At 38.3% G+C, this 12,384-nt stretch overlaps 1 protein-coding gene across 5 annotated transcripts in view; it reads left to right on the top strand.

The window, feature by feature from the left end:
* LOC107654838 (ribosomal protein S6 kinase 2 alpha) overlaps positions 1-11,122 on the top strand; it is an 85,560-nt gene extending 74,438 nt beyond the window's left edge. For 4 of the 5 annotated variants that reach the window (XM_016442101.1, XM_016442100.1, XM_016442099.1 and 1 more), the window contains 19 exons: positions 63-144; positions 834-914; positions 1,555-1,634; positions 1,714-1,820; positions 2,030-2,067; positions 2,151-2,293; positions 2,399-2,469; positions 2,976-3,064; positions 3,583-3,647; positions 3,745-3,847; positions 4,603-4,733; positions 5,494-5,622; positions 6,027-6,116; positions 6,257-6,415; positions 7,232-7,393; positions 8,331-8,407; positions 8,529-8,646; positions 8,741-8,878; positions 8,960-11,122. In XM_016442101.1, coding sequence (XP_016297587.1) covers positions 63-144; positions 834-914; positions 1,555-1,634; positions 1,714-1,820; positions 2,030-2,067; positions 2,151-2,293; positions 2,399-2,469; positions 2,976-3,064; positions 3,583-3,647; positions 3,745-3,847; positions 4,603-4,733; positions 5,494-5,622; positions 6,027-6,116; positions 6,257-6,415; positions 7,232-7,393; positions 8,331-8,407; positions 8,529-8,646; positions 8,741-8,878; positions 8,960-9,082 — 1,986 coding nt within the window. In that variant the 3' untranslated portion in view covers positions 9,083-11,122. The remainder of the gene's footprint in view (positions 1-62; positions 145-833; positions 915-1,554; positions 1,635-1,713; positions 1,821-2,029; positions 2,068-2,150; positions 2,294-2,398; positions 2,470-2,975; positions 3,065-3,582; positions 3,648-3,744; positions 3,848-4,602; positions 4,734-5,493; positions 5,623-6,026; positions 6,117-6,256; positions 6,416-7,231; positions 7,394-8,330; positions 8,408-8,528; positions 8,647-8,740; positions 8,879-8,959) is intronic. The other variant, XM_016442098.1, reaches the window with a different exon arrangement.
* The last annotated feature ends 1,262 nt before the right edge of the window (positions 11,123-12,384 follow it).

Genomic DNA, 12,384 nt, shown 5'->3' with positions numbered 1-12,384 from the left:
TTTTTTTTTTTTTTGTGTGTGTGTGTGTGTGTGTGTGTGTGTGTGTGTGTGTGTGTGCACAGGTGTTTTTAGTACGAAAGGTAACCCCTCCTGACAATAACCAGCTCTATGCCATGAAGGTCCTGAGAAAGGCCACACTCAAAGGTACAGCATCAGTGTAAACACACACACACACACACACACATACACACACACACACCACAAACCACACAAGCTTCCTTTGCTAACATAAACAGCGCTACAACAACTACTTTCATTTCGCATTGTTCTCCTGGCCTGTTTTTCTTTCTTTACTCTTGTGTCACTCTCAGTCTTTGTGTAACCACAGATACCAACCCTGAGGATTACACAAATCATGAATTTACCATTTGAATTTACCAGTTTTTCATATACTGTTGTCAAACCTATCAGATGGGATTTGCAATGTCAGTATACATATTATTTTGGCATTTTTTTGCATATTACCTCAACTGTGATTCTAAATTTGTGTCAGTGTCAGCGAGGCCACAGATTAACGGTAACTCCTCTGTGGGTACACACACTTCCTGTTTTTTTAGTGAGGTTTTAGGTTTAGGTGTCAGTTCACTAAAATCATAGTAGCTATCTCTTCTTCTCTCCTCCTTATTTCTCTCCATTCCTAAAAAGAGAGCCCTTCACAGATCTAAAGAGAGCTGATAACAACACTTCCTACAAACATATGCTATCTGATAAACTTCTGCTTTAGACTTCCGCTTCAGTCACTTGCAGTAGAAAATGTTCTCATGCTCAAGATGACTTTGTTAGTTGTGGCCGAATATTTCCTCAAAACCTGTGTGAAATTGTTCTCGTCACAGTGAGGGATCGTGTGAGGACTAAAATGGAGAGAGACATCCTGGCAGACGTCAACCATTCATTTGTGGTTAAACTCCATTATGGTGAGTTAGCACCATTAAAGTATCATAAAAGCAGCCTATTCCAAAGACTTCAGAAGTCACACGATAGCTTTATTTGATGAACATGAAAGAATTTAAATTATTCACTAAAATTCTTGCCGTCCATTCCTTGACAAGTTTTTGAGATAAGTAGTGAAGTCCGATTGAGTTTCAGTGAATAAGTTGATTCAATGATTCAGTCATTGACTCATTGACTCAGATTCAACTCACTGACTCAGCTCAATGGATGAGAAGATAATTAGTGAATAACAACTTAAAGTTTGGTCTTTTGGCATTTGCATACTTTTTGAAGCTTCAATGACATGATGGTGAGTAAATTATGACAATTTTCATTTTTGAATTAACTATCCCTTTAAATGCCACAAAAGGCACTATTATTGAATTGCTGTGCTGTATGTGATTTTATTAAATAGGAATTATTGAATGACTTCAATTTAGTGTTCCTGAATGATTCTGGTCCTTGAATTAATGTAAAGAGTAAAAAGGTTTTTTGTACAGTTCAGACTCCATGTTTGGAGTTGACTAACAGATCTGATTAACTTCAGTGTTGATACACTGGTCACAAGTGCACTTTGTGTGTGTGTGTGTGTGTGTGTGTGTGTGTGTGTGTGTGTGTGTTCAGCTTTTCAGACGGAGGGTAAACTCTATCTGATTCTGGACTTCCTCAGAGGAGGAGATCTGTTCACCAGGCTGTCAAAAGAGGTATATAATACTCATAACAATGAGCCCAATATCCTCTTCTTTGTCTCCTTTGTATTCACACAATCTCTTTGGTGTTCAGGTGATGTTTACAGAAGAAGATGTGAAGTTTTATCTGGCTGAACTGGCATTGGGTCTAGATCACCTGCACAGTCTCGGCATCATCTACAGAGATCTCAAACCTGAGAAGTACTTCTATACACACACACACACACACACAACATAATCTCATTGAGGAGATACTTGACCTTATAAACACACACACACCATCAGTTCTGCTACTTGTTGAATTCTGCTACCTACTGTGAAGTATGAGTGTGATATTCTTTAGATTTGTATTTTAACATGACTCACTGTAACAGGCATAACAAATACATTTTCTGTGTTCTATTCTCTAGCATCCTCCTGGATGAAGAGGGACATATCAAACTCACAGGTACAATAAAACACCGGTTTACCAAAGGATAGACATTCAGCCATAATGTTAATTATTTTTAACATTGTTTTTTTTTGTCTCAGATTTTGGACTGTGTAAGGAGGCTATCGACTATGAGAAGAAGGCTTACTCCTTCTGCGGGACGGTGGAGTACATGGCTCCAGAGGTGGTTAACCGGCAGGGTCACACCCACAGCGCTGACTGGTGGTCATTTGGAGTACTGATGGTATGAACAGATTCATGCAGAAGTGGAGAAAACCTGCTTTGATGTCAGTTATATTTTGTCTAATATATTTTGTTTTAATGGTTGTTTTCGGTTTCTCTTAAACAGTTTGAGATGCTTACGGGTTCTCTGCCATTCCAGGGAAAGGACAGAAAAGAAACAATGAATCTCATCCTGAAGTGAGAATCCATTTATTTTTGTTGTTCTCATAGAGTCTTTAAATAATTCTGTCAAATTGGTTTTTAAACGAAGCATTTAGGATAAATGTGTTTTACGTTATGATTGGGCTTATTTTTTTGTTCCAGGAAATAGTCCTCAGAGCATCATTTTCCATTTCATTGGTTTGCCTAATTTGTTATTAGCAAGCTGTTGGAAAAAAAACAATATAAGCTGTTAAACAACAATTGATCTCTATTATGTATTAATGTTGACTTTTCCTACACTAAATTAATACTTTTATTCAGCAAGGAGACATGACAGTAAGTCAGAAAATGACAGTAAGTCATTTATAATGTCATGAATCAATGAATGCGGTTCTTTTGGAATTTCACTTAATTGCAAAAGATATTTATTCACTTCTTTCAATATTGTCAAAAAATCTTACCAAAACTTTTGTAGAGTAGCATATATGTAGTGAACATTGATCAGTTTTTGAGTCATGATTATTGTTCGGTTTTCTTCTCAGAGCGAGGTTGGGAATGCCTCAGTTCCTGAGCGCTGAGGCTCAGAACTTACTGAGAGCCCTATTCAAGAGGAACCCCACCAACAGACTGGGTAACATATACGGTGACCGTGATTTCACCAAGTACAACATGTTCCTGGATCAACATCCTTGTTGATCCTGGAACAACATTCCAATTAACCAATCAGAATTGAGGGATAACTTTTCAGCAAATATCTGTTTTAGGCTTACGATCAGGGTTAGGTGCTTCTACACCCTTGTTAATCAGCTATCATTTCACACTGATTTTAGGAATAAATTATGGGTAGGGTTAGGTTTAGGGGTAGGGATTGGGTTTAGTCTATATTTTTGGACAGTAGTGTTCATCCAGGGTCAACAAAAGATGTTGATCCAGGAACATGTCTTACTTGGCAAAATCACGGCAACCAACATATACACAATCAGATTGTTTTATATATTCTTTTTAGAATTTAGTGTTTTAAAATGTAATCATGCGATGAGCTTCCTTTTCCAGTTAAGTCAGTTATATTGATGTAGTTGCCAGGAGAATTTCATTTAATGTGCTATATTTTCGCATTAAGAGTTTTATTCATGCATTAACTTTTACCAGGATCTGGACCAGATGGAGCTGAGGAAATCAAACGCCATTCATTCTTCATGACGATTGATTGGAATGTAAGTTCTTCAGATTCCTGCAAATCTAAAGCAATAGTTCTATTAAAGGCTTCAGTAATGGTTGAGTGTGAAAAAAAATTTTTATAATCATTTTCAGAAACTCTTTAGACGTGAAATAAAACCTCCATTCAAGCCAGCAGTGGCCAGACCTGACGACACCTTTTACTTTGACTCGGAGTTCACTTCTCGTACCCCCAAAGGTGAGGGATCATTTCTATGATCTGTGACTAGTCTCATTAGTTCTTGTGGTCAGTTTGATTTTTTTGGACCATGGCAAGAATAGTTGACAATTCAAAACAAACTACTGGAGAATTTAAAGAGATAGTTCACCTAAAAATAAAATACCCACCCTCATGTTGTTTGAAACCTAAACGATAACCTTTGTTCTGGTGAAAACAAAAGAAGTTGTTTAGCAGAATGTTATCAGAAAGTTGCTCTTATACATATAATAAATGTGGATGGAGGCCAGAGGCTGTCAAACTCCAGAAAAGACAAAAAATATAATTACAGCACCAGACGCTATATATCAAGTCTTCTGAATCCGTACGGTAGCGCTGAATGAGGGACAGACCAAATTTTAAGTAATTATTCACTAAAGTCTTGCAAGATTTGTTAGAACTAACCATGGTCTCCATTCACTTTCATTTTATGGAAAAGAGCAGTGTGAAAATTCTGCTCAGCATCTCCTTTTATGTTACACAAAAGAAAAAAAAAGAATACAGCATTGAATGGCTTAATAATCACAAAATTCATTTTTGGGTGAACTCTCTTTCTGTAGTCTCTTCATGTATAGGGTAGCCATAGAACAGATGGCTGTCGTTTCATCTTGATCTTCAAGCTGAGCTCACTGCAGTAAATTTGGAGCTTTGGGTGGATTTTTCAAATGTCATCAGCATGGATAATATGGAATATGAGTGTGGGCTTCATGCTCTCTCTGCTTCTTGGCCTTTCTCAGATTCCCCAGGGGTTCCCCCCAGCGCAGGGGCTCATCAGCTCTTCCGGGGCTTCAGCTTTGTTGCCACGGCGATGCTAGAGGAGGAGGGCAAAGAAGAGCCATCTCAGCCCCCTCCACACCCTGTAGTACAGGTAAGTAATCAGCTATATGTAGAAATACACCTGAAAATAACACTTTGTATTTTGCTGTGGTTAATGTGCCAATCCTTCTCAGCTTTTATGACAGTGTACGACAGTATTACAGGGTTCAGGACAGGTTAAAGTTAAGTTAACCAGTGGAATGCTGTTAATTAGCACAGAACATAATTAAGTTTTTTGTGCAAAGTTACAGTGTCCAGTTTTTGTCATGGCTGTTTAAATGCAATGATGAAAGTGATAAGGATATCTGACCTTAACACCTGCAAGGACTGTTTAAGAGGTGTTCACTTATGAAACAAATTAAATTGCTTGAGGTTAGAGTATAACTTGTTTTGAACCCCAAACATCCTATGATTTATGATTAAATGAGTTTGAAATGGCTGACCACTAGATAGCAGTATTTCTACCTTTTCACTTTGAATCATGTAAGAGTGAGCATAATGCACTTTAATGGAGATGAAGATGATACAGTGGTTCAGTGTTAATAAAGGATGCGATTAGTGAAAAATTAGTTCTGCACAAAGTAAATGGCTTTACTCTGTATGAGTGATATCTTCAGTCTGTGCTATCCAGCATTCTCTGTATTGAGTTCAAACTGTAATTGATAGTATGTAGTGTTTTTGCCTGTGTTTGAAAGAATGTAATCAGTGTGTTCATTATAATTATTAGATTTTACTGTTGGGGTGTGTGTGTGTGTGTGTGTGTGTGTGTGTGTGGCTGTTCTAATACTCTCTGTTGTGTATCTGTCTTCGAGCAGCAGCTTCACGGTAAGAACATCTTGTTCAGTGATGGTTACATACTGAAGGAGGACATCGGCATGGGCTCTTTCTCTGTCTGCAAACGCTGCATACACAAAGCAACCAACACAGAGTATGCAGTGAAGGTTAGTGCCTCACTCTGTTAACCTCTCTAAATATTGTACGGATGTCATACAAGTGGCTTTGAATGATCTCTTCTTTTTTTGACATCAGCGTTATTGGTTAGGTTACCTAAGCATATGTGACTGTTTTTGATGAAACTGCATTTTAGAGTCAGTTTGGTTTTTTAGACATATTTTGATGCTTTGTAGAAAATAACAGTAGTTATGAATCCTAAAATCTGTGTTTCAGATGGTATAAATCTATATTTATTTCTTTATTTAAATAAAAAATATATTTTCTTTTGAATGTTCTTTTACTTTAACGTCATCAACAAAAAGATGAAGGCTATGTTCACTAAAAAAGTTTTAGATGCATGTGGTCTTCAGGTGACTTATACTGTACATCATTTATTGTATAATTCTGATAGGTGATTGATAAAACAAACACTGACCCGTCAGAAGAGATTGAGATCCTGCTGAGATACGGCCAGCACCCCAACATCATCACTCTCAAAGATGTTAGTACAACAGCATATTATTTCACAATTAACTGATCTGCAGAAATCATCTGCATTATTGAAATTTAATATTTGCGCACAATACAGGGAGCTAAAAATGCTACCACTCCAAATTTAATTAAAAAAAACTTGTGGTGCAGGTGTATGATAATGGGAAGCAGGTGTACCTGGTCACTGAGCTGATGCGAGGAGGTGAACTGCTGGACAGAATCCTCAAGCAGAAGTTTTTCTCAGAGAGAGAGGCTAGTGCTGTGCTGCACACTATCACAAAGACTGTGGAATACCTGCACTCTCAAGGGGTGAGAAAACATGCATGGACAAACACAATTACATCTGTCTTGTTGTTAATAACCTGCCACTAGCACAGAATATGTTATTATGATTCACAGCTTGTGACAGAGCCTCCCCCCCCCCAAACGTGTTCCCCAGGGCTCTTCCCTAGGCCCTCTTCTGTTCTACTCCCCTCTGTACCCTCTCCTCTGTTTGCAACATTTATTGTGAATAAATAGTTTTTATGTTGACATCTTTCCCAGAAGAACCACAACAGATAAGCTTCTGAGGCCTATCATCCTGTAGTTTTTTATAGCATATATTATAGCAGTGCTTGAAAAATTAAGAAATTTACTCAATTCAATTAAACCACTCTTCCTTGAAATCATACACTGATATAATGGTAAAGTGGAATTGGGGGCAGTTGTAACACTTGAAGAATGAAAACATTGACTCAAATCAATTAAATTAAACCACTCTTCTTTGAAATCTTACCCAAATATAATAGTAAAGAGGGACTGAGGGCAATTGAAACACTACATTTATTTTATCACAATATTTAATAGAATTATAACATAGATCCCACATAGAGTGGGATATTATTAATATTAATAGACAATAATATTATTACTTAAGGTATCATCTTATTTGAGATACAGTGGGTTAAAAAATTATTCAAGTGGTACGATTGCCTATTGTGGGGACAATTTTAACACTCAACTTTAGTTAAGATTTTCATAACTGCTGCACTATTAATGGTACAGTTACTAGTTGGCACATATAAAAGCTTTTTGCACCTAAAGATGACAGGTAGATGTTTTAATCCCAATTTTTGTTTCTACAAGGTTGTGCACAGAGACCTGAAGCCCAGTAATATTCTGTATGTCGATGAGTCTGGAAATCCAGAATCTCTGCGCATCTGTGATTTTGGGTTTGCCAAGCAGCTCCGGGCAGACAATGGCCTTCTCATGACACCCTGCTATACTGCCAACTTTGTAGCACCCGAGGTGAGTGCTTGTTCTCACAACAGACTGGGGAATTCTGTATAGAGTAGACCAATAAACATATTAAATGCCCAATGTTTTATAACTACATTATTTTATTTATTTATTTATTTAGTCATTTAGCAGACGCTTTTAAATTTAATGCGAGCAGCTACTGGCTGCCAGTGCAAATTGATGAACAGAGGTGTGACATGCGTTCTTTTCGGTTCATTAAAGATTAATCTTGCAGCGGCATTTTGGATTAATTGTGGAGGTTTGATAGAAGTGGCTGGAAGACCTGCCAAGAGAGCATTGCAATAGTCCAGCCTGGATAGAACAAGAGCTTGAACAAGGATTGTGTTGCATGTTCTGAAAGAAAGGGCCTGATCTTCCTAATGTTGTATAAAGCAAATCTGCAGGACCGGGCAGTTTTAGCAATGTGATCTGAGAAATTCAGCTTATCATCAATCACAACTCCAAGGTTTCTAGCTGTTTTTGAAGGAGTTATGGTTGATGAGCCTAACTGGATGGTGAAATTTTGATAAAGTGATGGGTTTGTTGAAACCACAAGCAGTTCTGTCTTAGCCAGGTTGAGTTGAAGGTGATGGTCCGTCATCCAACAAGAAATGTCTGTTAGACATGCTGAGATGCGAGCAGCTATCGTCAGATCATCAGGATGGAATGAGAGGTAGAGTTGAGTGTCATCAGCATAGCAGTGATATGAAAAGCCATGTTTCTGAATGACAGAACCTAGTGATTATATATTCATTATAACTACAGTGATAATGAAAAACACATTAGTTGGGACTTTGTATGCTTCTCTACAGGAGTTATTTGTAGCAAAGGACAGTTTGTACTATGTGGCTTTAAATTCTCTGGTGTCAGTGTGATGTTTTTGTGATATGTTGTTTTGAGTATTATTCTCAGTGACTGTGCTGAAACGTATCGCTTTGTGTTGCAGGTACTGAAAAGACAGGGCTATGATGAGGGCTGTGACATTTGGAGTCTTGGAGTATTACTATACACTATGATTGCTGGGTAAGATCGCACACACATTCACTCCCATTATTAATAAATATCGCACACTCAGTTTCCACATAAAATCTGAAACCACACCCACATCCACACTCATTTTTCCTTTGGTTTTTAATTGTACCAGTTTTACACCATTTGCCAATGGACCAGAAGACACTCCAGAAGAAATTCTGAGTCGGATAGGGAGCGGACACTTTACTCTGACGGGAGGCAACTGGGACGCAGTGTCTGATGCTGCCAAAGTAGGCCATGACCCCACCCCCATCCACATAGCCATTCAAACTGCTCTGATGGATTGGGGTTTTTATTTTCTCTCATGCACGATTTTTCATGCAGGATTTGGTCTCTAAGATGCTCCATGTGGACCCTCACCAGCGGCTCACAGCCAAGCAGGTCCTGAAGCATCCGTGGATCATTCAGAGAGACAAACTTCCCAACAGCCAGCTACAACATCAAGATGCCAAGCTTGTCAAGGTATCGCAGCCATGAGGCTCTTAAATGTATTATATAGAACAAAAATGGTGGTCTATTACTTCACCAACTCTCTCCTCACAGGGGGCGATGGCTGCCACATACTCCGCACTGAAGAGTTCCCAACCACCCCCTGAGCTGAAGTCCATCGAGTCCTCATTCCTGGCACAGAGACGGGTGAAAAAGCTTCCTTCCACATCTCTGTAGAGAACGAGGGAAGGAGAAGGACTCCAGACTGAATGCAGTTGTGGAAAGGATCGATGGATGAAAGACCACACTGAAGCTCTACGGACTAAAGACGGTCTCTTGAACCTGCCCATGACATCAGCACTGCAGTGGAGCTCTCAAGCATGCTAGGCAAGGGATGTGATTGGCTGATGAAGTTTGAGGGGCGTGGCCAGTGAGGGTATTGTTCTCCCTTAGAAGTTGGGGTGTGTGTGTGTGTGTGTGTGTGTGTGTGTGTGTGTGAAAGAGATTTTAAAAAACCGGGTAACGGATACTGTTATGAAATAGATGATATTCCCAGTGCATTTATGTCTTGGTACTGTAATACCTAAATATCAACACTGCTGAGGTTTGGATTTTTTTTTTTATTCTCAGTTTTTGTTTGTTTTGCTTTTTGTTTATTTTTTTACCTCTATAGTATGTTCAACTGGATTTTCATGTTGATTTGCATAAGATCTGCCTGTTCTTGGAAGCCTTTCAGCTGTTCTGCTTTCCAGTTGTCCAGTAGTTCTCTCTTAGTCTGTCTCTTCCTAAAAGCTCAAAGTGGCCTTTAGGAGAAACAGAGACACTCCGATATAATATTTCACACACATGGATGAGTAAAGGTTAAATATATCTTCCACAAGGATCCATTGAGCATGTTCACATGACTATCAACCTAAACAGAATGGAAGTGTTTTCTGCATGGATTTGTACAATGCTGTCTTGTTTCTTTCTTGTTTTCCCCAACTCGGCACTTTTGCTTGGTGAATCTGTCAGCACTGGTGAGGACTGTTCAGAAATCGTCTTTTTGTGTGTTTATTAAACAAAGTAAAGAATGAAAAAAGTGTATGTGAAATGACATCTGAAGCTCGTGGCATGGAAAAATGTTGCTCTTGTTAGACCAGTGCTTTTTCTGGATATTGACTGCTGTCTGCTGTGTTTTGATTTTGTTGTTGTTGTTTTGCTTAAAGAGAAGTTATTTTATAAAGGTACATTGAGCACAAAAGTGTATAAATATGACCGCTGAGGAAATTATTTATTGATTGTGTATATTTTTACCTTGTCTGTCCTATTCCCTGCGTTCAGATGCCCAGTGTGGTGGAACTATCAACTGTATTGTGCTCAGGCTGTTCTTAGCATTGCCTTGCAAATTCATGAAGCCTTGTCTTGCTCAAGTATTGCACCCTTTACCAGTCAAACACATCTTCAAAGTTTTAGGATGTGCTTGCAGTATTGTTTTGCATTCCCCTTTTCCAGAATTCTTGAAGTATTAAGAACTGTAAAAAAAAAAGAAAAAAAAAAGACTTTGCTCCAACATAAAGAATTAGAAATATAGTTCTGATTGTTTTGATTATTAAAACTGATAGTTTTACTAGGAATAGCTCACTCTAAAATGAAAATTGTAATAATTTTCTCACCCTCATGTCTTTCCAAACCTGTATTGCATTACTTTCTTTATTCCACAAAAGAAGATATTAAGTGGAATGTCCAAGCTGTACTTTCCCATACAGTGAATAGAGACCAGGAATTCACTTTCATCCTACTGAAAAGAATATCAAGGTCATCCTGCTATAAATATAAAGTGATACAGGTTTGGAATGACATGAGGGTGAAAAAAGAAATGAACAGAATATTAATTCATGGGTAAATTATTCCTTTAAATCTTTCAGTCACTTTAAAACAGTAACTGGAACAGAATTTGGAACGGTGTCCAAAGTGTTAAAAAAACATAGTCTGTCTCTGTAGTTGTGCATTCTGTGTCTCCCAAACCTTATTTGCTGTTTGTGTGGTATTTGGGTTATTCTTGTCTAATCTTTGAAAAAAAATATATAATTGTGATTTATTTGTCTTTACTTGAAGGGACAACAACGCTTTATTTGCTGGGAGTCACAGCATTCGGTCGTATTACTGTGTAAATGTGTTTGTTTCTTCTGCCTGATGTTGGGGAGGGTGGGCTGGGTTGTTGTTTGTGGTAAAGGGGTGCAAATGAACACCCTTTGCTTTTACAGTTAAGGGGCTGAATTAAAGAACCTTCATCTTGATGCCTTTCTATTAAAAGAAAAGAAAAAATAGCATGACTTGTTCTGTATCTCTTGTTAAATCTTTATTTTGTTTTGACTGACCTTTTCTTTTTCAGTCACTGAATCCTAATTTGTCCCACGTGAGGTCTCCACCTCAATGTATTTGTCTTGGGACATATTATATTTTTAATCTGCTCGTTGGATTAATATACTAAAAGTCAGACAAAATGAGAGCTTTGTACATCAGAATTTAGGCCATGATGTAGTGGGATTATCTGAGAGTCTAAATCCATAATGAATGAATGACAAAGCTCTTGTATATACAGAATCTCTGTCTGTTCACCTGTCTGTTTTTAATCCTGTCCTCACTTTCCCGTTCTCTCTCTCCAACATATTTCTCTCTTCTGTATCTCTTGTTAAATCTTTATTTTGTTTTGACTGACCTTTTCTTTTTCAGTCACTGAATCCTAATTTGTCCCACGTGAGGTCTCCACCTCAATGTATTTGTCTTGGGACATATTATATTTTTAATCTGCTCGTTGGATTAATATACTAAAAGTCAGACAAAATGAGAGCTTTGTACATCAGAATTTAGGCCATGATGTAGTGGGATTATCTGAGAGTCTAAATCCATAATGAATGAATGACAAAGCTCTTGTATATACAGAATCTCTGTCTGTTCACCTGTCTGTTTTTAATCCTGTCCTCACTTTCCCGTTCTCTCTCTCCAACATATTTCTCTCCTCTCCATCTGTTTTGTCTGTCCCCGCTAGTAATCTCCCATATTCTCCCTACTGCCACTCAAACTAGAGCCCTGCACGGCCCTGGCCCGAGACGCTCAGGCCCTAGCCCGTCCCGTGTCCGACAGTTTATCAGAATTACGGGACCGAGCGCGTCTCTTTTTCCCCTTCTCCCAAAACTACTGTTTCAGCTATTAAAATAGTTCAGTTTTGTATGTAATGGTAAAGTGATTATTTCGTTTAGTTTTTTTATGAAGTTAATTTAAAAAACGTTTGAAGCATTTTTTGTTCGTTAAATATAAGTTTTTTGTTTTTTTTAAGTAACGACCAAGCGGCCAGCGGCAGACAGTGAGCCTATGTTTGATCAATTTAGCCCAGTGACGGGCAAACTTGGCCCTTCCAGGCCACTTTCCTGCAGAGATTTGATCCAACCCTATTAAAACTCACCTGCCTGTAGCCTTCTAGCAGTCTTGAAGACAATGATTAGCTGGTTCAGGTGTGTTTGATTAGGGTTGGAGCTAAACTCTGAAGGAAAGTGGCC

The sequence above is a fragment of the Sinocyclocheilus anshuiensis genome, unplaced genomic scaffold (genome assembly GCF_001515605.1).
Source record: "Sinocyclocheilus anshuiensis isolate Anshui unplaced genomic scaffold, SAMN03320099.WGS_v1.1 scaffold335, whole genome shotgun sequence".
Classification (NCBI taxonomy): Eukaryota; Metazoa; Chordata; class Actinopteri; order Cypriniformes; family Cyprinidae; genus Sinocyclocheilus; species Sinocyclocheilus anshuiensis.
Note: the sequence above shows the minus strand (reverse complement) of the source record. Positions and strands in the feature narration are given on the sequence as shown.